We start from the raw sequence: 25552 nt of genomic DNA, 5'->3' as shown, positions 1-25552 counted from the left end.
CGTCCACAGTATTTTGCTATTGTACAGAGAAAATTAATGCCCTCTTCCAACCAGCTGCTGAACAGAACACCTCCTGCCATTAATGACTATCAACAGCAAAACCCAGCAAAATAAAAAGCATTTTCTGTATCTTGTGAGTCTCCATTCAATGGAGAAAGTGAGGACTGTAGATGCTGGAGATCAGAGCTGAAAATGTGTTGCTGGAAAAGCGCAGCAGGTCAGGCAGCATCCAAGGAGCAGGAGAATTGACGTTTCGGGCATGAGCCCAAATTCCTGAAGAAAGACTCATGCCCAAAACGTCGATTCTCCGGCTCCTTGGATGCTGCCTGACCTGCTGCACTTTTCTAGCAACACCGTTTCAGTCTCCATTCAATGCAGACATAATGAAATGATTTATCATTGCCTCCAATGCATTAGCTCAGCCTTTAGCTAACTGAAAGAATAAAGTATTGGAGGATCAGATCTCAAACCCAAGGCCCGGCTCTAGTAATCCCCAAACTTTGGAGAATTGGATGGCCAAGGAGCCACAAAGCACTGGAGAAGCATTAGCAGTATGTATTGCAATATATTCTCCCACACCAGCAGCAAGGAAAATGGTCAAACAGCAGCATCTTCCAAGTCAACTTAACCAGCACAGAGATGCTAGTCACACAAAACGAGCCTGGATTCTAGTCCTGACTCCCTACACAACTGCTCCATGATGAACTCAGTCATGGTAGAAGACTCCCAGGAGGACAGTGGGAACACTTCAGTGGTGTACTCAAAACATCCCAAAAGAGATCAAACATCTCTGCCAAGTCATAGAACCCCCGGTTTGGGTGTGAACAAAATGGAGAAAGCTCAATCAGCAAGGCACTGAATACGTCAAAAGAGGCAAAACCAACATGTCGGGGGAAGGCATGAGCCACCACCAACCAATCTACCCAACCTTCCAACTACAACCTGACCTAAATGTGACAGAATCTGCAGATCCTGCACTGAACATAACAGAAGGCATCAGGTTGGCAGGACTGCACAAGAGCAGACACTCCTTCACTTTTACGTAGCACATCATCAAATACTTTCAACAATTCCTTTAGTCATTTTCTCCAATCCTTATTACTCCTAATATCTATTTTAACTTGAATGTCTGAGGTTGGTTGCTAAGTTACAAGGATTCATTGTAATTGGAATGCATCCTTTTTATTGAAAATGACAAAATTAGAGAGCATGCTTCACTCAGTAGCACTGACCTACTTTACCAAAAAAGTCACAAAAAGGTATTTTAACATATTAAACATCAAAGCATCAGTTCAGTATAGTTCAGTGAAGAGAAGGAAGAAATGGTTAAAATTGAGGTCATCAAGCTCCAGTACAAACAGAACACCAGACAGTTAGGAAAATGGAGATTTAGATTAAGCAAAAAATCTTGCTCAATAAATTAATAAGAATAAAAAGCCAAGGAAGTCAGTGCTGATGTTTTGTACTTAAGTAGCTCAAGGATAACCCATTACAGAAAGCTCTTTAGTCAGTGGCGCTACTGTTATCCACACAGCTGTTATTAATGACCTTATGGAATGATGAATTTTCACTTCAGTTTCATGTGACCAGATCATGGCAGTAAATTAGCATGATCTTAGGAAAAAATAAATACAATGTGATTCCACACATGTGCCACAGACATCACTCCTCCATCCTCTGCAAGCAATTAGGAGCACTGGCTTGAAACTGGCTTCGGGGGTTAAAAGAAATATTGACAACATTCAGCAGGGCTGAGCTTTGGAAATTTGCTTTAGTTGTTGCAAAACTGGCCCCTACAGTCAGGATTCCAACAGATAAAATTCCAGCATCAAATGGAAAGAGAGATATCTCAGTGATTGAGAAATACCTCTTGGGGCTGATGCTGAGCCATATAAAGCGTAAACATCCCATTCTTGTTTCCTGCTCTGGGGTAATTTAACTGACTTCACTGGCATCACTCCCAAATACGATCCTAGCAGAGAAAAAGTTGGCAGTTTGGGATCTTTCTAGACTACTACCCAGAACTCTACCCAAACCAGACCGTGAAAGAATCGTCATTTCCCTTCAAAGGTTTACTATCCAGACTACTTTCAAGACTATTCCGTTCCCGCTCCAAAACTCCACCTGCACACAGGAACAAACCTTCCTATCACCGTCAATTATCTCTAACTTTCAGAGAAGTAGAGATTTGCTTCTGGATTCACTTGAAATCTCCATGAGTTGGAAGACTAAAACTCTGTCAGGAAAAGTTGATTTGGGGGTTGTGGGGGGGTGTGTGCAGGGTGCAGCGGATGCTCACAGGTAAAAGAATAACTGGAAAATGGAAAATGGGAAGCCTTCAGATACGAGATAACAAGAACCCAGAGATAGTATATTTCTGTCAGGGGTGAAAGACAAGGCTGGTAGGTGTAGGGAATGCTGGATGACTAGAGAAGTTAAGATTTTGGTGAAGAAAAAGGAAGCTTAGGTCAGGTATAGACAGCAGAGATCAAGTGAATCCTTAGAGTATAAAGGGAGTAGGATTATACTTAAGAGGGAAATCTGGAGAACAAAAAGGGGACACGAGATAGCTTTGGCAAATAGAGTTAAGGAGAATCCAAATGGATTTTACAAGTACATTGAGGACAAAAGGGTAACTAGGGAGAGATAGGATCCCTCAAAGATTTGCAAGGCAGTCCATGTGTGGAACCACAGATGGGAGAGATACTAAACAAGTATTTTGCATCAGTGGAGAAAGACATGGAAAATATACAATGTGGGGGAGAAAGTTGGTGACATCTTGAAAAATATCCATATTACAGAGGTGGTGGTGCTGGAGCTGGAGGTCTTAAAATGCATAAAGGTGAATAAATCCCCAGGACCTGATCAGGTGTACCCTAGAACTCTTGTGCGAAGCCAGAGCCTATTGCTGATATCTGGGACAAGCCAGGGAACTTTAGACCAGCAAGCCTGACATCAGTGGTGGACAAGTTGTTGGAAGGAATCCTGAGGGACAGGATTTACATGTACTTGGAAAGGCAAGGACTGATTAGGGATAGTCAACATTGCTTTGTGCATAGAAAATCATGCCTCACTTTAACTTGAGTGAGTCTTTTGAAGAAGTAACAGAGGTTTAATGAGGGCAGAGTGGTGGATGTGATCTGTATGGACTTCAGTAAGGCATTTGACAAGGTTCCTCACGGTAGACTGGTTAGCAAGGTTAGATCAGATAGAATACTGGGAGAACTGGCCATTTTGATACAGAACTGGCTTGAAGGTAGAGGGTTGCTTTTCAGACTGGAGGCCTGTGACCAGTGGTGTGCCACAAAAAAAAATCAGTGCTGGATGCATCATTTTCATCTATATGGATGCAAACATTGGAGATATAGTTGGACAGCTTGCAGTTGACACTAAAATTGGACGTGCAGTGGACAGCAAAAGTAGTTACCTCAGTACAATGGATCTTGATCAGATGAGCCAATGGGTTGAGAAGTGTACTTTGGAAAGACAAATCAGGACACTTAGCAGTAAGGTCTTGGGGAACGTTGCTGAACAAAAAGACTTTGGTGTGCAGGCTCTCGGTTCCTTTGAATTGGCATCACATGTTAATAGGATAGTGAAGACAACATTTGGTTTAGTTTCCTTTATTGATCAGCGCATTGAGTGTAGGAGTTGGGAGGTTATGTTGCAGCCATACAGGGCATTGGTTAGGCCACCCTTGGAATACTGTGTGCAATTCTGGTCTCTCTCTTATAAGAAGGATGCTGTGAAACATGGAAGGATTCAGAAAAGATTTACAAGAATGTTGTCAGAGTTGGAGGTTTTGAGCTATAGGGAGAAGCTGAATAGGCTGAGGCCGTTTTCCCTGGAGCTTCAGAGGCTGAGGGGTGACCTTATAGAAGTTTGCAAAATTATGAAGAGCATGGATAGGGTAAATAGACAAGGTCTTTTTCCCCGAGGTGGAGTAGTCCAGAACTCGAGGGCGCAAGTTTAAAGTGAGGAGAGAGATCGAAAAGGGAAGTAATGGGCAACTTTTTCACACAGAGGATGGTGCATGTATGGAATGAGCTGCAAGACGAAATGGTGGAGGCTGGTACAATTACAACATTTAAAAGGCATTCGGATGGGTATGCAAATAGGAAGGGTTTAGAGGGATATGGGCCAAATGCTGGAAAATGGGACTAGATTAATTTAGGATATCTGGTCAGCATGGATGAGTTGGACTGAAGGATCCGCTTCCGTGTTGTACATCTGTATGACTATGGTACAGTTGGAAGCAACCATACAGTTAAAAAAAAGTGGGTGAGTTTTCTCTATTCCCCTGCAACTTTGTACATGTTCACATAAAGCATTGGATGTTCACAGTTAAGTACACACTATTTTACTGTTTATTATCAGTATTTAAACATAAACTTACGGGAATCATGTCGGTCTTAGAATCTTACTATGCAGGTCACATGAAATTAAACATAGCATTATAACTGACTTTTTATTAGCTTATGTCAGAGACATTGTTTTGTTCGATGTAAGTTTTACAGCTGAAAGAATACTGGTTTCATGTGGAGAAAACAAATTGCATCAAAATAAACACTGTAAAAAAGGGTCCAATCTCGTTAATCAAACAAACAATCTTTAATGATTACTAATTACCTTCACCTTTTAAATGGAGCAGTTAAACCAGCTCACTTTCCACAATGATAGTTAAAAGCTCTGCTGGTGTCTAGTAAAAGCCTAAATGTTCACTGATGAATGCAACTGTGGGGTCCCACAAGCTAAAAAACGGGCATCTCACGAATAGGGCCATAACCACCTGCCCACCATGGAAGAGTCACAGTGTCTAGCACAAATATGTTGGATCTCTTTCCCTATCAGCACATCATGCAGGCCACAAGTTGCCCAAGAGAAAAAAAAATTAAAGAGGCTGAAAATGGAAATATTAAAGTTACTTTCACTCCTTCAATGTCCTGTAGCAAAACACAATACATATACGTGGCTAAGGTTTACAATTATGCTTTGAAGTGACACAGAGGCAGAATTATTTTGGTTTTATTGGACACAATACACTACAATTACTATGGCTTGTGGTGTTTTCAGCTGCTTTCAAAGTTTTGGAGGTCCTGATAAGCGCCAGCCTTCAATCGTGCCCATCTTTGTGAGAGCTGCGAGTGTGCCAAGGCCAAGGCAGGCAGAGGTACCAGTCATATAGCTATGAGCTGTGAAAAGAGCCAAGGTATTCTTGTATTAAAATTAGAAAATGCTGACAAAGCATCATGAATCTAAAACATTATCTTATCTTGACAGTAATGCTGTCATACCTGCTGGGTTTCTAACATTTTTCTGAATGCATTAGGTTGAGAAACCACGACAGTTTTTGTTTTGCAAAATTATAGCAGTACTGTTTCACATTACTGAAACAAATACTAAACCAATACATTGAAATGGAACATTTAATATGTACTCTGGAGAGATCCCCACACACCTGAAAACACTAACTGCATACCAAGAGCAACACATGCAAAACTTTGTAATAATCACAAACTTCAAACACTTACTATTAGGGATTATAACCCTGAAGTATACTGGAAGCCCTTAAAAGCTAGTTAGGATATAGGTATTAACATGCAGAGTTTCAAATGTTTGTATTAAATCACAAATCATGGGAAATAATTAGGTGAGAGAATTTTACCATGTTTGGTCCTTAATGTTTTCATAAAACCATCTAGTGCTATCTAGTGGACAACATTAGAAACAACAAGTTAAGATAGCAGTATCCTTCAGGGGCATTCACTGATGTCCTTCAATTGTAACCCCTCCAGTCGAACAAGAGAAACAGCTCTTATATCCAACTTGGGGAAAAGAGGGAATAATAAATTTAACTCTGATACCCCAAATTCAAACTACTTTTAGAATAAATCAGAGAATCATCACAATTGAAAATCTCCCAATTATACAGCCCTATCACTGTAGGGAACCTCCACAATAGATATTTGTTGAAAACTCTACCATTCTTTCTGGTCATTACTAGAACGTTTGCCACCCTGCTGGCCACTGTATAGTGTATATAATTCAAGAACCTGAAGGTAAGCAACAAAATTAAATAGGTAGAATTCCGAGGACAGCATTCATCTTAAATGAAACCACCGCAAATTTGGGAATCAGCCCATCACATTGAATGTCCCATCCAGGACTACTTAGTTTGTTTGTTAGGAAGTCTATGTACAAAATTTGGGCATAGAGTTATAATTCAACTTAATAGGATCTGTTCACCCTGGGAAATGATGGTCTCTGCCCAGACTCTACGTTACTTCCATACAGAACATCGCCATAGTGACTGCAAAGGCCAATGTGTGAGTGGGAACTCCTTTCATACTGGCACAAATGAGCAATGTTAGCCCAAAGTCAACTCTTGTTTTTAATGCTATCACTTTTCTGTCATAGAATCATAGAGATGTACAGCATGGAAACAGACCCTTCGGTCCAACTTGTCCATGCCGACCAGATATCCCAACCCAATCTAGTCCCACCTGCCAGCACCCAGCCTATTTCCGTCCAAACCCTTCCTATTCATATACCCATCCAAATGCCTCTTAAACGTTGCAATCATTTGGTCATTTCTTTTATCCTCAGCTCTCTCTGTAACTTCTTGACTGCTAGTCTCCTGCATATCGGTTAGCACAAGGACTTCCCAAGTATTGGCTCTGATCTGACTAACTTGAAGTCTTACTGTCGTTCTTTTATTGTAAATGTGGGTGGCAAGTTGGTCTTGTGGTAACAGCATCTCACCATAGAGCATGTAACTTTGGGGATGCAGCCATCATCCATTTGGCTGACATGGCCGAGCCACCAGTGACATTGCTATCCCAACAGGGCAAACATGCTTTGGAGCCCTGCATGCTGATGCACTTTCACATTCAGCACTGTCTTACCAGATGACAACCACTATTTTCAGATAATTTAATACCAACCAGTAATATTGGCTAATACAGCATATAGCTAAAAATGTGTTGCTGGAAAAGCGCAGAGGGTCAGGCAGCATCCAAGGAGCAGGAGAAGCGATGTTTCGGGCATGAGCCCTTCCTTTTCTCCTAATACAGCATATATTTGACCAATTAGAATGTGAGTTATCCCTGCCAACCAGGCTTTTATACACACACACACACACACACACACACACACACACACATCCCTAAGAATTGGTTCAATTCAAACAAAAATATATAACAAATATTGAAGGGTAGAATTGACTTTATTTTTAAAATACCACTGAGGATGACTGCTGCACTTTTCTCACTATTTATTTAATGTAACATGGACAATAAAATGAAAAAATGCAAAAAAAAATTTACAAGTTTAGAGTGGGAAGGCCCAGCAGAAAACTAGTCCAATGAAATTAGAAATCTGGCGAGGAATGCACTAAGGCCGATTAGATATAAAGATAGTCTCAGTAATGTTATCCATAATTATTTCCCCTCAACAGACCTACATACTCATGTGAAACTATCCAACTTGCAGTCCAATGTAATTATTAAGTTAACTTCTTTGGGAGGATGAAAAGCATAACACCTTTGCTACAGATTTGTAGGGTTTTGTAGTGTGTTCCAAAAGAGTGACAAAGAAAATTCTACAAAAACTCAGAGAAAAGAAAACGAGGCATCCTACACCACCCTCAGTTTAAGAAGAATCAAAGGCCTCCTCACAAAAGCCACATCAATTTGTTCATTTCTGAATCTGAACTCCCAATGACATTTTACCATCAATGATAACTTGCATAACGGAATGATTGCCATTTTTTTCGCTATACTGTTACAACATACAGGAATCTAGGCAATAGGTTGCCTACTTCAAAGGCAAGTATCTCAAATTGAAGTTTGGCACTTGCTAGTGACAATGGACATATAGGTTAATCAAAATGTACCACCAATGCAGGAACAGGATTAGGCCATTTATCTCATTAAGTCATTACACCCACGCTTTGTCCCCTGCCATTCAGCCAATTTCCTAGTCAGGTCAATAAATCATCTTCTTTCTATGAATTTCCATTTCAACTAATAGTTAGTACCCTATGATAGACTTCACCAAATGTCTTTTGGGATGCTTCCTTTCAAGTTAAAAGCCATTCAAAGATATCTTGGAAATAACTGCCAAACTACTCAGACCACTTGGCATCATGGTAGTCCACAAACCCACCAACACACTAAACAAGCAGCGAATGAACTTGAAAGACCCTATACAAGCAACACTAATGTCATTTACAACATACCTTGCAAGAACTGTACAAACATTACATTGGACAAACAGGCAGAAAACTAGCCATCAGGATACATGAACATCAACTAGCCACAAAACGACTTGACCCACTCTCTATAGTATCCGCACATACAAATGAGGAAGGACACCACTTCGACTGAAGTTGACCACATACCACCAGTGCTTCATCCGGAGGCTCACTGATGATGTTACCTAATATGGTGAAGAAACATCTGAAAATGAACCTTCTAGCTCAGCAAGCAAACATACATCCTAAGAGCCATTTCTTGTATTTTAAGATATCTTTGGCAGCAAATGGAGTTCTTAACCTTTAGGATTTGCCTGGTCCTGCATCTCGTAACATGCTTTTCTTAACACTGATCTTGTTGTTTTATCCATGAACATAATCCCTTTTGTTTGCACAGTACAGGTCCCTGCATACTAATTCACATTGCATCTACCAAGTGTTCATGTGACTAGCTTAAATTTCAAAACCTTTTGCTTTATTTTGAGTTAGAGGAACCTCAATTATACAGATATCAATTATCCAAATTTCGGATTATCTGAAGATGATCTCAAGGTCCCAATAAAAACATTACATCAAAGAGGTATTTCCAACTCTAATCGCATTTTTTGTTTACAATGATTAAAAGTGAATTCGGCTTACTGAAATGCTGCCGAGAATAGTCCTGGACGTCGATGGGATCCCAGGCACTGCCTCCAAATGACCCTCTCTCTCTCTCTTTCTCCCCATACTTTCCCTGGAGCTCTACATAGAGGTGTACTCAAAACCCCCCTTCCCCAGATAATCTCTCCAACATTGTCCGGTATAGGGCAAAGGTGGAACTTGTCAAAAAACTTGCAGTAAAAAGTTGTGTGTGTGGCTCCGTGTGTGCTATTTTGAGACTCATCGCCCAAAGGCAGCAGCAGTCTTGCTGTTGGTGTCCAATCTGGTTGCGAGGCTGGCTCACGCTGTGTGCTGCTGCCTAGTCTCCTGAGCTGACCTAGCAAGTATTCGCTGTGTCAATCCCATTGAATTGATAGGGTGGTTGGAGGTGGGATGGGGGTGCGTACAACGGAAGGCTTCAGCAGTGCTGCAGGTCCCTAACACACAAATGCGAGGAAAAAGGAAACTTCAGAGTCCCAGAGGAGAGGCATTGAATCAGTTAACCAAATAATCAATTATCCGAACAAAATACTGCCCACCCATCTCATTCAGATAATCGAGGTTCATCTGTACATGAGAACTAGGGAAGATATTGATCTTCTGCTGTTTCCCATCATCGCAATGCCTTGGCCAAAGTTGACTTGCCAACCAAACAACAGCATTTTTCTGATGTATTATAAAACTGATTGTTTGAAATATGTCAATTCTTGCATTTGCCCTAATTCAAGCCTCCTTTGAAGAATATTCAAGTTCTGTACTAGGTCATTGTGTATTTATACAATATCTTTGTGTTATCTTTGATTTTACTTCCAAAATGTTTTAATGCCCTTTCTCTGCTTTCCTAATTCAAACCCTATACTTTGTGCTCCTCCAGGTTTTTGCAATATTTAGCACTTGAAATACAACACAAGCTTCTCTTCTTTGCCTGATCCCACTCTGCTCTTTCACATTCAGTTGTACTTAGATTTCTGAGTTCCATCCTTTTTCTTTTGTGGGAGTATACTATCCCATTCATTCTTAAATGTCCCCATTCCCACTGCTCTGATTTTGACTTATCTTTGTGCAGCTGCTTCCAGTGGACTTTTGTGAAATCACATTTCAGAATAGTAAACTGGTCTTTCCCTGACTAAATACACACAGACTTAGTTAAGGGAAAGGACTGACTGAGACTATGCTGACTCTAACTGAATTGTGATCCCTACACCAAAGTATTCTCTCACTATTATATGCTCCAACGGCCCAACTTCATTTTGAATTGATGTGTTCAAGTAGATGTTAATTAATAAAACTGGAAAATTAGCTCAATGCTTTTACCTAGATAAGATCTTAAGAAGTAGACGCAGGCTTGTGCCTGAGTATATTCAATGACACAGCTTTCACCTATTTCTGTAGAAGAGAATTTCATAGACTAACGACCTTCTGAAGTAATAAATTGCTCATCTTTGCCTTAAATGAGAGACCCGCACTTCCAGTGCAGACTGCCCTCACAAATGCCTTATACAAATGTAACAATACATTCCCCTTTTATATTCCATCCTTTTGTAAGAAAGACTAATATTTTCCAGATGCCTTCCTAACTCTTTCAGGATTAATTTACAAGGACACCCAGATAGTTCTGTACTGTAGCATTCCACAGTCTCTTTCTATTCACATAATATTCTCCTTTACTGCTCAATTAGATCTCAGACATGCCCACACTACACTTCATCCAGAATTTTTTACCCAATCACTAAACTATCCCTTTGTAGACTCCTCATATCCTCAACTTATTTTCCTACCTAGCTCTGCATGATCAGCAAATTTAGCTAAATTACACAGTCTGTCCCTTGATCCAAATGATTAATGTAGATGGCAAAAACCTGAGGTCCTAGCACTTAACACAGTTTTCCAACCTGAAAATGAGCTATTAACCAGAATCGGTTTCCTGCTAGTTGGCCAATCTCCTATCCAATCTAATATACCACACCCAATACTACTAGATCTAATTTTGAATAATAATAATTCATATGCTACCTTATCAAATGTCTTTTGGAAATCCAAGTACACTGCATCAACCAGTTGCTCTTTATCCACTCAATTTGTTACATCCTCAAATAATCCAAATAAATTTGTCAGACTATTCTCCTTTCACAACTCCATGTTGACTCTGCTTGATTGTACTATTATTTTCTAAATGTATACACTACCTCCTTAATAATGGATTCTAGCCTTCTACCAATACTTGGTATTAGACTAACCGGTCTACAGTGATTTCCTTTACAGCTCTTACCTTACTCGGAACATTTCCAGTTTTCCAATCTGCAGAGACTTTTCCAGAATCTAAACAACTATGGAAGATTACAACCATTGCATCAACTTCAGCTACTTCTTTCCAGTCCTTAGGTCATCAAGCCATGGGATTGTGTCCCATCAGCCTTTAGTTTTGTTAGTTTGAAAGGCACCCTTTCTCTACTCAAACTAATTCTTTAAAAGTCCTCTTTCCATTTGTTTAAAGATTTTCTACAATTCTTGGGACATTGTGTCTTCTAAAGTGAAGGCAGTTATTGATTTTGTTTTGTTTTCAAATGCTTTGCCATTTTCTTGTTCCCCATTATTTATTCAACAAATCTCCCCACTAAAGGGACCAACTTATTTAATTAGTCTTTTTCTTTTTATATACTTGTAGAAGCACTTACATTTCTTACTAGATTTCTCATATACTCCAACTTCCCCATCTTTACTGTTACTTTTAAGTAACCTTTGTTAATAAAATGTTAACAACGTTCTGGGCTATCACTAATCTTTCCACATTGCATGTTTCTTTTCAATTGTTTTTCTCTAAATTGTTCAGCTAGCCAAAGACCCTTCTCGGAGTCTTTCCTTCTTAAATGAAGTAACTGTTGCGTATTAGGATATACCTTCTTAAATGCCTGCCACTGCTTCTCGATCATCTTACTCCACATTAGCCAACTCTATCGTCATAAAGAGTTAAGACTAAACCATTAGCTTCAGATACAAATTTCTCTTGCTCAAACTGAATGTTAATTCCTATTATGTTATATTCAACATTATCTAGAGGATCCTTTGCCAGGAGGTGATTATTTAATCCTATCTCAATATGTGCTCTAAAGATTGACTGTTCCCTGATTGGATCCAAAATAAATTATTCCAAGAAAACACTCTCAAATATACCCTATGATCTAATTTTACAGGCTACTTTTGGATTAGATAAATTAAATTGACAAATTTAAACTTTACCATATTAATTGTGAAATCTCTCAATTGACAAATCTCCCAATATACCGGCCACTGCAGCGGACAGCTGGAACTGACAACCGGAAGTGGCAGAGACAAATCACTATAAATGCTGGAGGAAACATCACAGAAGCGCTTCACAGGAGGCTCCCAAGCACTGAGGATGTCACCTAGACAGGGGACGAAACGTTTGCAACACAAATTCCCAGCTCAGCGAACAGAACCACAACAACGAGCACCCGAGCTACAAATCTTCTCCCAAACTTTGAGAAATCTCTCTTACAATCAATTATTCATTGCTTCATATACCTTCCTTTAGCGTAATTATGAAGGGAAGCTATTCCCAATAGTTACTTGCTTTTTTTGTTATTTCATATCTCTGCTGAAACTGATCCCACATGCTGATTCTCTGAAACAAATCATTTTTCACTATCACGCTGCTCTTATCCATTATTAATAGAGACACTCCACCTTATTTTCTTCCTGTCTTTCCAAAAGAAAGATCAAATACCCCTTAATATCCAGAACTTAGCTGTGGTCACATTGCAAACATGTCTCTATATTGGGGATCATATCGTACTCATTAATTTCTAATCATTCTATCAACACATTAATCTTGTTTAAAATGCTGTACACATTCAGACTGAGATGTTTTAATTCCCTGCTTTTTGCAATTTTAACTAGTCTGACCTGTTTATGCTTTCTTTGTATCATCTTTGTCCCACACATTAAAAATGTAACAAAAATAAAAGAGATTAAATCTAATGAGTTCCTTGCATTGTCAAATTTCCTTAAAAGAAAAATATTTGTTTTGAACGTATTGCTTTCCAGCAGCCATACCAAACTTTTCAAAAAATTCATTCACCAGACCACAGTAACAAGCACTCACTTCTCACTCCAAGAAGGATTCCTGAAGCACAGCCTCCAATGAAATAATTCAATGGATCATCTTCTGTTCCTCTTATTTGTGAAGTAAGGCAGGTTGTTACTCCAAAAATTGCACCAAGTGCAGCTAAAAAGCAAATGGATATTAAGGCTTATTATATTGCTCAAAGACAGATTTCAAAATATAATGTGGTAATTGCTAAATTACGAGGTTTTTGGTCAAACACCACCTGATTAGTCCAGAATTCAATCTATTGAAAAGGAAGATTGAGGATATACTGAACACAACCTGATTTCTTTATGCCGATGCCAAACAAAATTAATAATGTAAAAAGCACTGGATCAACAAAATTCTAGATCAGTAAATACTGCATGATAATCATGCAATGACTCTGGATAATGCAGGCTTAACTGTCAAGTTTCTTTTTCTATTTTACTTACTGTGCAGGATAAAGAATGGTCATCTGTTGGAACAGAAGTCTCCCTAACCATTATGGCATCATGTATTTTAATTTGATCAATTTTTTTTTCTTATTATTTTAATGTAATTGTTACAAATGTAATTTATATTCATTTCTAACCATGTATTTTTATCTTACTTTCTTGGTAGACTTAAATAATCTAGATCTATTTTACATATTGGTGTTACTTAATAAAATGAAACACTTAATGAAGTCCATCTTTGACCTATGGTAGTTTTGGAGGTCATGCTAAATCTACACAAGGTACTGGTCAGACCACACGTGGAATACTGTGAACAGTTTTGGACCCCTTATCTAAAGCAAGTTACAATTGCATTGGAAGCAGCGCAGAGAATGCACATTAGGTTGATCCCAGGTATGGAAAAGAATGAGGGGAGACTGGATTGAAATACGCGACTGTCAGAGAGCTTGACAGGATAGATGTGAGAAAGCTATTTCCCCTTGAGGGACAGTCTAAGGGCAGAGGGCAAACTCAGAGTGAAGGGTTGCCCATTCAGGCAGAAGTTAGGAAGATATTTTCTTTCTCTCTCTCTGTGCTAAATCTGTGAAATTCTTTACTGCTAAGGGTTATCAAGGCTAGGTCATGGAGTACAATCAAGGCTGAGATAGACAAATTCTGAATGTTTAAGGGAGTTAAGGGTTATGGGAATAAAGCAAGAAAGTGGAATTGTGGATTCCTGATGAAGGGCTTTTGCCCGAAACGTCAATTTCGCTGCTCGTTGGATGCTGCCTGAACTGCTGTGCTCTTCCAGCACCACTAATCCTGTATTTGGTTTTCAGCATCTGCAGTCATTGTTTTTACCTTGGGGATTATCAAGTCAACCATGATCTCATTGAATGGTTGAGATCACCTGATGAGTTGGCCTACTTCTGCTCCTATATCTTATGGACTTGTATCAGAGAGCTCAAACACATCCTGTTTTTCCATTTTCTCCTCGGGTCTCAATATTCCTCTCCTCCATTAAACTAATAATCTTCATCGAATCAAAGAATCATAGAATCCCTACAGTGTGGAAATAGACCAATTGGCCTGACCTTCCGAAGAGCATCCCACTCAGACCCACCACCACTATCCTATCCCTATAACCCTGCATTCCCCATGACTGACCCACCTAGCCTGCAAATCCCTGGACACTCTGGGTAATTTAGCATCGCCAATCCGCCTAACCTGCGCATCTTTGGATTGTGGGAAGAAACCAGAGGTCCTGGAGGACACCCATGCAGACACTGGGAGAATGTGCAAATGCCGTAGAGACAGTCGCCCGAGGCTGGAATCAAACCCAGGTCCCCAGCGCTGAGCCACCATGCTGCCCCAAGTCAATCTTGTTTTGTTCCAACACCCAATTATACTACTTTACATCAACAATCTAAAATACTGGCAGCAACAACTAGTCTCTTTCCTGCAGATCCACTTCAAAGATCTTCCTACCAACATTAGAAAAGAATGGGGATGTTGATTATGATTGCATGGTGCCAATATAATTCACAGTTCTTCAGATACTGAAGCAGTTTATGCCCACAGTCAGCAAGACCTGAATAAAATTGAAGCTCAGGCTGATAAGAGGCAAGCAACATTCAGTCAAATGCAATAAATATCTCCAAAACAGATAATCTATCACTTTCATTTGACGTTCACCACTATCAACTCATGAGGTTACCATCTTACTGAAACTGAACAAAAAAGCTACTTAAATCCTGAGGCTACAAGAGCAGGTTTGAGGCTGGGAATTCCTTAGTGAGTAACTCACCTCCAGACTTTGCCTAATTCTATCTTCTCTAAAGGTTCAAGTCACAAGTTGTGTTGGAATATTTTCCATTTGTCTAGAGGAAAGCAGCTCCAATAACACAAGAAGCAAAACCAAAGCAGTATGCTTGATAAGCACGCCACACCACCTTAAATATTCCCTTGATACTCCCTTGACGTAAGTAGCAGCAGTGTTTACCATCTGCAAGCTGCACTGAGGCAGCTGACCAGGTTCTTCAAAGCACCTTCCAAATCAAAACTCTAACACCTAGAAGGACTAGGACAACATATGCAAGGGAATGCCATAACCTGCAAGTTTATCTTCAGTCACAGACAATCCTGATTATTAGAATTATAAAATTGTTCTTTCACTGGGTCAAAATTCTGGAAACTCCCTCCTATATTTAACAGAAGATACGTTCCAATAGTTTAAGACCATGGCTTTCAACAAGAAGAAAAATGAACAGGAGTAGGCTGTTTGACCCCTTGAGCTTGCTCTACCATTCAATAGGATCATAACTGATCTGACACACCTTACCCACAAGTTTTGAGAAGATTTGTAGCTCAGGTTGAGGTTCTGGATGTAGGTTTGCTCGCTGAGCTGGAAGGTTCATTTCCAGACGTTTTGTCACCCTACTAGGTGACATCTTCAGTGGGCCTCCAGGCAAAGCACTGCTGATGATTCCTGCTTTCATAGGAAGTGATATCACCAACCCAAACATATAAATAGAAAACTGAAGATGTTACCTAGTAGGGTGACAAAATGTCTGGAATTCCAGCTCAACAAACAAACCTACATCCATTCCTTACCCACTTTTCTGTCATTTCCTCATAATGCTCAATTTCCTCCTCTCTCTTTCAATCTTAAATATACACATTTTCAAAAGGATAATTAGAGATGAGCAATAATTGCTGTTTGTCAAAACCATATATAAAAAATTCCCACATCTCCTTTACACCTGTTGTCATCATCTCCTCTGTTTGCATAACAGTACTTGCCATTTTAACATACAAACAGTTCCCTTGCTGTTACACTATCTAAAATCGTATTCATGATGGTCATATTATTCTGGTTTAGGTTTGTAAGAATTCAGCAAGACTATTGAAGTGCTCCAAAGGAGAATGATTCATAAGTCACTTCCAAAATGTTCAAACAGTATACTCAATATATTACATTCATTTCTCTTTCTTAATACTTCACTCCTACTGGTACTTTTATACTTAAGGTAAAATTTATGCTGAACGTTTCCTTTGCTGTGCTATCAATGCCCCAGCGCAGCCCACATTGATCCTAGCATTTAAGAACCCCATAGAGTGCCAATGCCTCTTAAGAATTCATGCTGCCAAATAGAACTACATTCCCCAGAATCATAAGCATCCATAGTACGGAAGTAAAACAATAAAAGTACTTGATGAAGACAGATTCTCCTGAGAAACAATGAATGAGAAAAACTTCTTTGAAAATAACAAGCATACTGGGCTATACCATACACAATGCTCCTTACCCATAGTTAGGGTGCCACTGGTTGCTGTACGCACTGCCTCAACAACATTTTTCGGTGGCAATGCAACAATATGATAGGCCGAGCCAACGAGTCCTGGAGAAGAGAAAGTATAATAACAAAATCACATCAAAATTGCACACACTGTTGAAAATAACCATTATTAACACAAACATTTTCACTTGCACTGTTCCCTACCACAAACAATGCCCAAATGTTACCCACAAACTTGAGTAACGAGATCCAAAACAGGATTGTTCTGAAGATTTCTTTGTTTCAAACACAAATAATCACATAGCTAAGTGAAAAATCTAACTTTAAAAAAAAGTGTATTCCATCTAATCAACTCATATACATGCAAGAAAGTTCAAGAGCTCGGTGTAAGATTCATGTCTTAAACTTAAATAAAGGCAATTACAAAGGTACGAAAATAGTTCAAATAGTAAAGTGGTTTTAAAAAAAAAAAATCAACAGCACACATCCAAGAAGTTTCATAACTCGCAGCAAAGATATGTTCCTTTGAAAAAATGATAAACCAAAGTTACAGATACTATCAAATTGAAAAAGTACAAAATGCAATGCTGTCAAGGTTGACGCAGTAGGCCAGAACATTGGGAAAACTTCAGATACAGCAAAGGATGCCTTAAAGAAAAGAGAAATCAGCAAGAATTAGAAACTGAAAAGAGCAGCTAAAGTAAGCATTTGCCTCTAATAGGGAAGGGACTACAAAATTATTGATGGATAACGAGGAAATGGCAGAAACTTTGACCAAGTATTTTATACCTGTCTTCACAGTAGAAATTACAAAAGCAACTCAAAAGTACTAGAAAATCAAGATTTAAAATGGAAGGAAGAACTACAATTTATCATAATCATTCAAGAAAATGTATGAGGAAATAATAGAAACTAAAGGCTGACAAATTCCCAAATCTAACAGCCTACATCCTACTGTCTTAAAAAAGAGAGGCTGCAAAGATAGCGAATGTGTTGTTTGCAATCTTGCAAAATTCTAAACATTTTGCCATGCATATTGGACAACTGGAGTCTGGAAAACCCAAGATTGGAAAACCACAGCATATATATTCAAGAAAGGCTGGAGACATAAAGCAGGCAACTACAAGCCAGTTATTCAAAAGTCTGCTATTGAGAATTCAATATTAAGGGAGCAGTAGCAGGACATTTAGAAAATCAATATACAAACTATGCATAGTCAATGAAAAGAAAATTCTCTTTGCCTAATTTATTAGCAAACAGGTGGATAAAGAAGTATTAGCAGATGCAGTGTAACTGGATTTCCAAAAGACACTCAATAAAAAGTACCACACAAAAAGTTACTAAGAAAGAAGCTCATGGTGGTAGGGCTGATGTCGTAGTATGACTAAAGATTTGGTTAACTAACAGGAAACAACAGTCTTGTTTAAATGGCAATTTTGCAATTGAAAAACTGGAAAAAACAGGAGGGCCAAAGTAATCAGGGCTGATAACATCAACTATTTATAATCAATATCAAAAATTTAGATAAAAAGGAACCAAATGCATTGTAACATCAGCAAAATTAACTACATGACAGGTCAGAAAGCAAGTGCGGGGAAGACACAAAGTTTGCAAAGAGATATAGACAGGTTATGTGACTGAGCAAAAAGCCGGCAAATAGAATATATAGTGTAAAAATATGAAGTTGTCTACTTTGATGAGAATAGGGGAGCGGAAAGGACAGAGACTGTAGAAGGCAGTGGAAGAGAGGGAGTTGGATGTCTTTGTACATGGTTATCACACGGAATCAATAACAAGGACAGATTTGTTTGCTATTGAAAGATGATTTGAGGAGAAAGTGAGGACTGCAGATGCTGGAGATCAGAGCTGAAAACGTGTTGCTGGAAAAGCGCAGCAGGTCAGGCAGCATCCAAGGAGCAGGAGAATCAACGTTTCGGACATGAGCCCTTCTTCAGGAATGAGGAAAGTGTGCCCAGCAGGCTAAGATAAAAGGTAGGGAGAAGGGACCCTCCCCCAAGTCCCTCCTCCCTACCTTTTATCTTAGCCTGCTGTGCACACTTTTCTCGAAGGGCTCATGTCCGAAACGTTGATTCTCCTGCTCCTTGGATGCTGCCTGACCTATTGAAAGATGATTGTCTAGTCTGAGTGAAGCTGAAACAACAATCATCTTTCAATAGGTCAGGCAGCATCCAAGGAGCAGGAGAATCAATGTTTCGGGCATGAGCCCTTCGAGAAAAGTGTGCACAGCAGGCTAAGATAAAAGGTAGGGAGGAGGGACTTGGGGGAGGGTCCCTTCTCCCTACCTTTTATCTTAGCCTGCTGGGCACACTTTCCTCATTCCTGAAGAAGGGCTCATGTCCGAAACGTTGATTCTCCTGCTCCTTGGATGCTGCCTGACCTATTGAAAGATGATTGTCTAGTCTGAGTGAAGCTGAAACAACAATCATCTTTCAATAGGTCAGGCAGCATCCAAGGAGCAGGAGAATCAACGTTTTGGGCATGAGCCCTTCAAGAAAAGTGTGCACAGCAGGCTAAGATAAAAGGTAGGGAGGAGGGACTTGGGGGAGGGTCCCTTCTCCCTACCTTTTATCTTAGCCTGCTGGGCACAATTTCCTCATTCCTGAAGAAGGGCTCATGTCCGAAACGTTGATTCTCCTGCTCCTTGGATGCTGCCTGACCTATTGAAAGATCATTGTCTAGTCTGAGTGAAGCTGAAACAACAAACAAGCAATCTAACAATACAATGTCAACAGACCTATCAAAAGCTCAGAGGAAAGAGCTGGTTGCTATTAATCCATAAGACCATATGACATAGGAATGAAAGTAAGGCCATTCAGCCCATCGAGTCCACTCCACCATTCAATCATGACTGATGGGCATTCCAACTCCACTTGCCCACATTCTCCCCGTAGCCTTTAATTCCTTGTGACATCAAGAATTTATCAATCTCTGCCTTGAAGACATTTAGCGTCCCAGCCTCCACTGCAATGAATTCCACAGGCCCACCACTCTCTGGCTGAAGAAATATCTCCACATTTCTGTTCTGAATTTACCCCCTCTAATTCTAAGGCTGTGTCCATGGGTCCTAGTCTCCTCGCCTAATGGAAACAATTTCCTAGCCTCCACCCTTTCCAAGCCATGTATTATCTTGTAAGTTTCTATTAGATCTCCCCTTAATCTTCTAAACTCCAATGAATACAATCCCAGGATCCTCAGCCGTTCCTCGTATGTTAGACCTACCATTCTAGGGATCATCCGTGTGAATCTCCGCTGGACACGCTCCAGTGCCAGTATGTCCTTCCTGAGGTGTGGGGACCAAAACTGGACACAGTACTCCAAATGGGGCCTAACCAGAGCTTTATAATGTCTCAGTAGCACAACAGTGCTTTTATATTCCAACCCTCTTGAGATAAATGACAACATTGCATTCGCTTTCTTAATCACGGACTCAACCTGCATGTTTACCTTTAGAGAATCCTCGACTAGCACTTCCAGATCCCTTTGTACTTTGGCTTTATGAATTTTCTCACCGTTTAGAAAGCAGTCCATGCTTGTATTCTTTTTTCCAAAAGTGCAAAACCTCACATTTGCTCACATTGAATTCCATTAGCCATTTCCTGGACCACTCTCCCAAACTGTCTAGATCCTTCTGCAGCCTCCCCACTTCCTCAGTACTACCTGCCTGTCCACCTAACTTCGTATCATCGGCAAACTTCGCTAGAATGTCCCCAGTCCCTTCACCCAGATCATTAATATATAATGTGAACAGCTGCGGCCCCAACACTGAACCCTGCAGGACACCGCTTGTCACCGGCTGCCATTCTGAAAAAGAACCTTTTATCCCAACTCTCTGCCTTCTGTCAGACAGCCAATCCTCAATCCATACCAGTAGCTCACCTAGAACACCATGGGCCCTCACCTTACTCAGCAGCCTCCCGTGTGGCACCTTATCAAAGGCCTTTTGGAAGTCTAGATAGACCACATCCACTGGGTTTCCCTGGTCTAATCTACTTGTCACCTCTTCAAAGAATTCCAACAGGTTTGTCAGGCACGACCTCCCCTTACTAAATCCATGTTGACTTGTTCTAATCCGACCCTGCTCTTCCAAGAATTTAGAAACCTCATCCTTAATGATGGATTCTAGAATTTTACCAACAACCGAGGTTAGGCTAATTGGCCTATAATTCTCCATCTTTTGTCTTGATCCTTTCTTGAACAAGGAGGTTACAACAGCAATCTTCCAATCATCCGGAACTTTCCCTGACACCAGTGACTTTTGAAAGATCTCAACCAACGCCTCCGCTATTTCCTCAGCCACCTCCCTCAGAACTCTAGGATGTAGCCCATCGGGGCCAGGAGATTTATCAATTTTAAGACCTTTTAGCTTTCCTCGCACTTTCTCTTTTGTAATGGCAACCGTACTCAACTCAACTCAATATTACAGAGGAGGAAGTGCTGGATGTCTTAAAAAGGGTAAAGGTGGATAAATCCCCAGGACCTGATCAGGTATACCTGAGAACTCTGTGGGAAGCTACAGAAGTGATTGCTGGACCTCTTGCTGAAATATTTGTATCATTGGTAGTCACAGGTGAGGAGCCGGAAGACTAGAGTTTGGTCAACGTGGTGCCACTGTTTAAGAAGGGCAGTAAAGACAAGCCAGGGAACTATAGACCAGTGAGCCTGACCTCAGTGGTGGGCAAGTTGTTGGAGGGAATCCTGAGGGACAGGATGTACATGTATTTGGAAAAGCAAGGACTGATTAGGGGTAGTCAACATGGTTTTGTGTGTGGGAAATCATGTCTCACAAACTTGATTGAGTTTTTTGAAGAAGTAACAAACAGGATTGATGAGGGCAGAGCGGTAGATGTGATCTATATGGACTTCAGTAAGGTGTTCGACAAGGTTCCCCATGGGAGACTGGTTAGCAAGGTTAGATCTCACGGAATACAGGGAGAACTAGCCAATTGGATACAGAACTAGCTCAAAGGTAGAAGACAGAGGGTGGTGGTGGAGGGTTGTTTTTCAGATTGGAGGCCTGTGACCAGTGGAGTGCCACAAGGATCGATGCTGGACCCTCTACTTTTTGTCATTTACATAAATGATTTGGATGCAAGCATACAAGTTTGCAGATGACACCAAAATTGGAGGTGTAGTGGACAGCGAAGAGGGTTACCTCAGATTACAACCGGATCTTGACCAGATGGGCCAATGGGCTGAGAAGTGGCAAATGGAGTTTAATTCAGATAAATGCGAGGTGCTGCATTTTGTAAAAGCAAATCTTAGCAGGACTTATACACTTAAAGGTAAAAGTCCTAGGGAGTGTTGCTGGACAAAGAGACCTTGGAGTGCAGGTCCATAGCTCCTTGAAAGTGGAGTCGCAGGTAGATAGGATAGTGAAGAAGGTGTTTGGTATGCTTTCCTGTATTGGTCAGAGTATTGAGTACAGGAGTTGGGAGGTCATATTGCGGCCGTACAGGACATTAGTTAGGCCACCGTTGGAATATTGCGTGCAATTCTGGTCTCCTTCCTATTGGAAAGATGTTGTGAAAGATGTCAGAAAAGATTTACAAGGATGTTGCCAGGGTTGGAGGATTTGAGTTATAGGGGGAGGCTGAACAGGCTGGGGCTGTTTTCCCTGGAGCGTTAGAGGCTGAGGGGTGAGCTTATAGAGGTTTACAAAATTATGAGGGGCATGGACAGGGTAAATAGACAAAGTCTTTTTCCTGGGGTCGGGGAGTCCAGAACTATAGGGCATAGGTTTAGGGTGAGAGGGGAAAGATATAAAAGAGACCTAAAGGGCAACGTTTTCACACAGGGGATGTTACGTGTATGGAATGAGCTGCCAGAGGAAGTGGTGGAGGCTTGTACAATTGCAACATTTAAGAGGCATTTGGATGGGTATACGAATAGGAAGGGTTTGGAGGGATATGGGTCGGATGCTGGCAGGTGGGACTAGATTGGGTTGGGATATCTGGTCGGCATGGACGGGTTGGACCGAAGGGTCTGTTTCCATGCTGTACATCTCTATGATTCTAAGACTTGTTGCCAGGAGCTACCACCAAGTTGTTATGTCAAAAGGATGGGATGGAGGCAACACTAAGAGCCTAACAGTGTAGGGACAGGAAGAAAAGCAATTACAAAGAATGATCTGTCTCGTGGGGATAGACAAAAGGGGAACCAACGGACTCTAATCTGATTAGGCTAAAGAAGGATGCTTTGATGAAGCATGTCATAGGTCACTGTGACGTTAAGGGTTATTGCACATGGGCCACCGCAAACATCACTTCCAACATTATTTGTGGCACCAGTCATGATCTCTGCTGTTCCTATCATCACTCAACAACTCAAAAGAATCAGGCAAAGAAAAGCAACGTCATTTTCACACTGACCTGGCCTCTCAATTGTTGTGTTTTGTATTAAAGGCAGACAGAGCAAAACAGATCCAAGATTACATGCACAGGACAATACGGGTTGAAAGAAAAGAAGGGACAAACACAAGTACAAAAAAAAACAAGGTTTAAGATGATAAAACTTGTGCATAAGAATATGTGAGGCTAAAGATTGGTTTTATTCACTGTCACAAATGAACGAGTCAAGTGAATCACCCATGAGAACATGCTTATAAAATCTAAAATAGAAACCATTTTGTTCTCAAGCATTATATCTGAAAACAAAGAATGTACAGTATAGGGAATCTGGAGAGAGGGTAAAGGAGTGGCAGAACATGATTTGCTCCTCTGACAGGCCAGCATACAACCAATTAGTCAAGTGGCCTTCTTCCATGTTCAATGATTTTATGATTGTGTTTTTAAACATTAAGAGCCAGCAAGTGTCCTGCTTATTTCCAAGGATAAGGGGAACTGATGGTCTAGTGGTATTACCACTAGACTATTAATCCAGAGACCCAAGCATTGTTCTGGAAACCTACGCTCAAATCCCCTCATTGCAAATGGTGAGATTTGAATTCAATAGAAATCTGAAATCAAGCCTATTGATGATCATGAAATCATTGTCAATTGTTAGAAAAATCCATCTGGTTCACTAATGCCCTTGAACGAAAGAAACTCTCATCCTTACCTTGCCTGGCCTGGCCTTGCCTAATGTTATTCCAGACCCACAGCAATGTGGTTGACTCTAAATGCTCTCTAGTCAATTAGGGATGGACAATAAATACTGATCTAGCCAGCAATGCCCATGTTCCAGGAATGAATTTAAAAAAAGAATGATACAGTCCACAAGTGACCACTTCTGGATGGAAAATAATAGTGTGGTGTCACTGGGTTAGCAATTCAGTAGTACAGGTGAGCACTCTGAGAATGACAGCTTAATTCACACATATTTAAACACAATTAAACCTGAAATATGACTACACTCACTAGCAATAACCATGAATTTAATCACTGATTGCTGTAAGTGTTCTTGAGGGAACAAAATATGTCACTTTACATATTGGCTTACATGGACTCCAGACCAACAGGAATGTGGACTTTTTAAAAAAAAAACTAAATGTTCTCTGAATTGGACAAGCAAGCAACACTTCAAGAGCAACTAGAGATGGGCACCAAACGCTGGACTTGCCCACGACATCTATAGCAACATCCACATCCCATGAAATAATTAAAACATTGGCCCAATGTGCTTGTGCCATTCAATCTCATCTCCTTTTAGGCCTGCAACACTCTTAACTTGTCAGAGGCCTAGGTTCAAGTACCACCGCTCTACAAGTTTATCATAACACATCTGATCAGGTTGAATACCTGGCCTGGCCTAATGTGATTCCAGACTAAATGCTCTCTGGTCTTTTCCTTTACAAATTACTATTCAATCTGCTTGGCAGTATCTCTTCAGACAGTGCCCGCCACACCATCCCGAAGCTGTGTGTGTCCATGACATAAAATACTCAGCGACCCCCCTGCCCCTCTGTAAAGGTTAAAGGTTCAGCTGGTGGATGGCGCTCGTCCCTCTGTTCCCGCATATAGTAAATATTTCCACCCCCCCGGATCCCAGCACTCACCGAGGCCTGCCCCAGCCTGTGTAGCGGCCCATGTTTTGGTGGGACACTGCTCGCCATCGGCCGAGTCCCAGTAGCCCATCACCGAGCGCCTCAAGGACACTGTCACTGCGGGGGGGGGAAACACCAGTCAGATATCGCGAGAGGAGGGCGGGGCCGGGAGCACGTGACCGACGGGGCGCAGGCGCAGTGAGCTCGCGCTCGGGATGCGATGGCGGCGGCGGCAGTGTGTCTGTACACGAGCCGGTGCGGCTCTGTGGAGGATTGTCGGATCTGGAGGTCAATCCGGGGGCGGGGGCGGGGAAATGACTGAGGTATACCGAATGAGTATTAAAACTATGCTGAAGTTCGGTGTGGGGGATCAAAACAGAAAATGCTGGCGAAACTCAGCAGGCCCAGCAAGGTTAAAAACAAGGGCTGCAGGTGCTGGAAACCAGAGTCAAGATTAGAGTGGTGCTGGAAAAGCACAGCAGGTCAGGCAGCATCCGAGGAGCAGGAAAATCGACGTTTCGGGCAAAAGCCCTTCATCAGGAATAGAGACCTCAGATGCTGCCTGAGCTGCTGTGTTTTTCCAGCACCACTCTAATCTCAGCTCTAGCAGCATCCGTGGGGAAAGCTGTAGAGTTTACGTGTCCCCGTGGTCTGCCAGATCTGTTTCTTTAGTAATTTCTGTTTTAATGTGTTTATTTCAGGTTTTCAGCATCCTCTCTATTCCGCTTTTATTTAAGTGCGGGATTCATGAGTAGCAGAGCATTAGAATAGGCAAGCTTACAGGTAATACAGGCATTGCAGCATTCGAGAGGGTAA

The 25552-nt window shown here is 40.9% G+C and overlaps 1 protein-coding gene across 1 annotated transcript; it reads right to left on the bottom strand.

Annotated features, from left to right (window-relative positions):
- Positions 1-4592: 4592 nt before the first annotated feature.
- On the bottom strand, positions 4593-24887 carry ndufa11 (NADH:ubiquinone oxidoreductase subunit A11). Its single transcript, XM_072593997.1, has 4 exons — positions 24749-24887; positions 16744-16836; positions 13017-13139; positions 4593-5192 (listed from the first exon to the last, which is right to left on the bottom strand). The coding sequence occupies exons 1-4, from the start codon at positions 24825-24827 to the stop codon at positions 5080-5082; spliced, it is 408 nt and encodes a 135-aa protein (XP_072450098.1). The 5' UTR covers positions 24828-24887; the 3' UTR covers positions 4593-5079.
- Between the last annotated feature and the right edge of the window lie 665 nt (positions 24888-25552).

This window comes from Chiloscyllium punctatum, chromosome 24 (assembly GCF_047496795.1).
Source record: "Chiloscyllium punctatum isolate Juve2018m chromosome 24, sChiPun1.3, whole genome shotgun sequence".
Classification (NCBI taxonomy): domain Eukaryota; kingdom Metazoa; phylum Chordata; class Chondrichthyes; order Orectolobiformes; family Hemiscylliidae; genus Chiloscyllium; species Chiloscyllium punctatum.
The sequence above is the reverse complement of the archived record's forward strand: the minus strand, read 5'-3'. Positions and strand labels throughout refer to the sequence as shown.

What these genes read in the sequence shown, in the direction of transcription:
- ndufa11 (XM_072593997.1), bottom strand. Translation starts at nt 24,827, where the DNA reads ATGGGCTACTGGGACTCGGCCGATGGCGAGCAGTGTCCCACCAAAACA. An exon ending in CAGTGGCACCCTAACTATGG is followed by an intron (nt 13,140 to 16,743) that starts GTAAGGAGCATT and finishes TTTGCTTTTTAG; the next exon opens with CTGCACTTGGTGCAATTTTT. An exon ending in AATCCTTCTTGGAGTGAGAA is followed by an intron (nt 5,193 to 13,016) that starts GTGAGTGCTTGT and finishes CTCTTTTCACAG; the next exon opens with CTCATAGCTATATGACTGGT.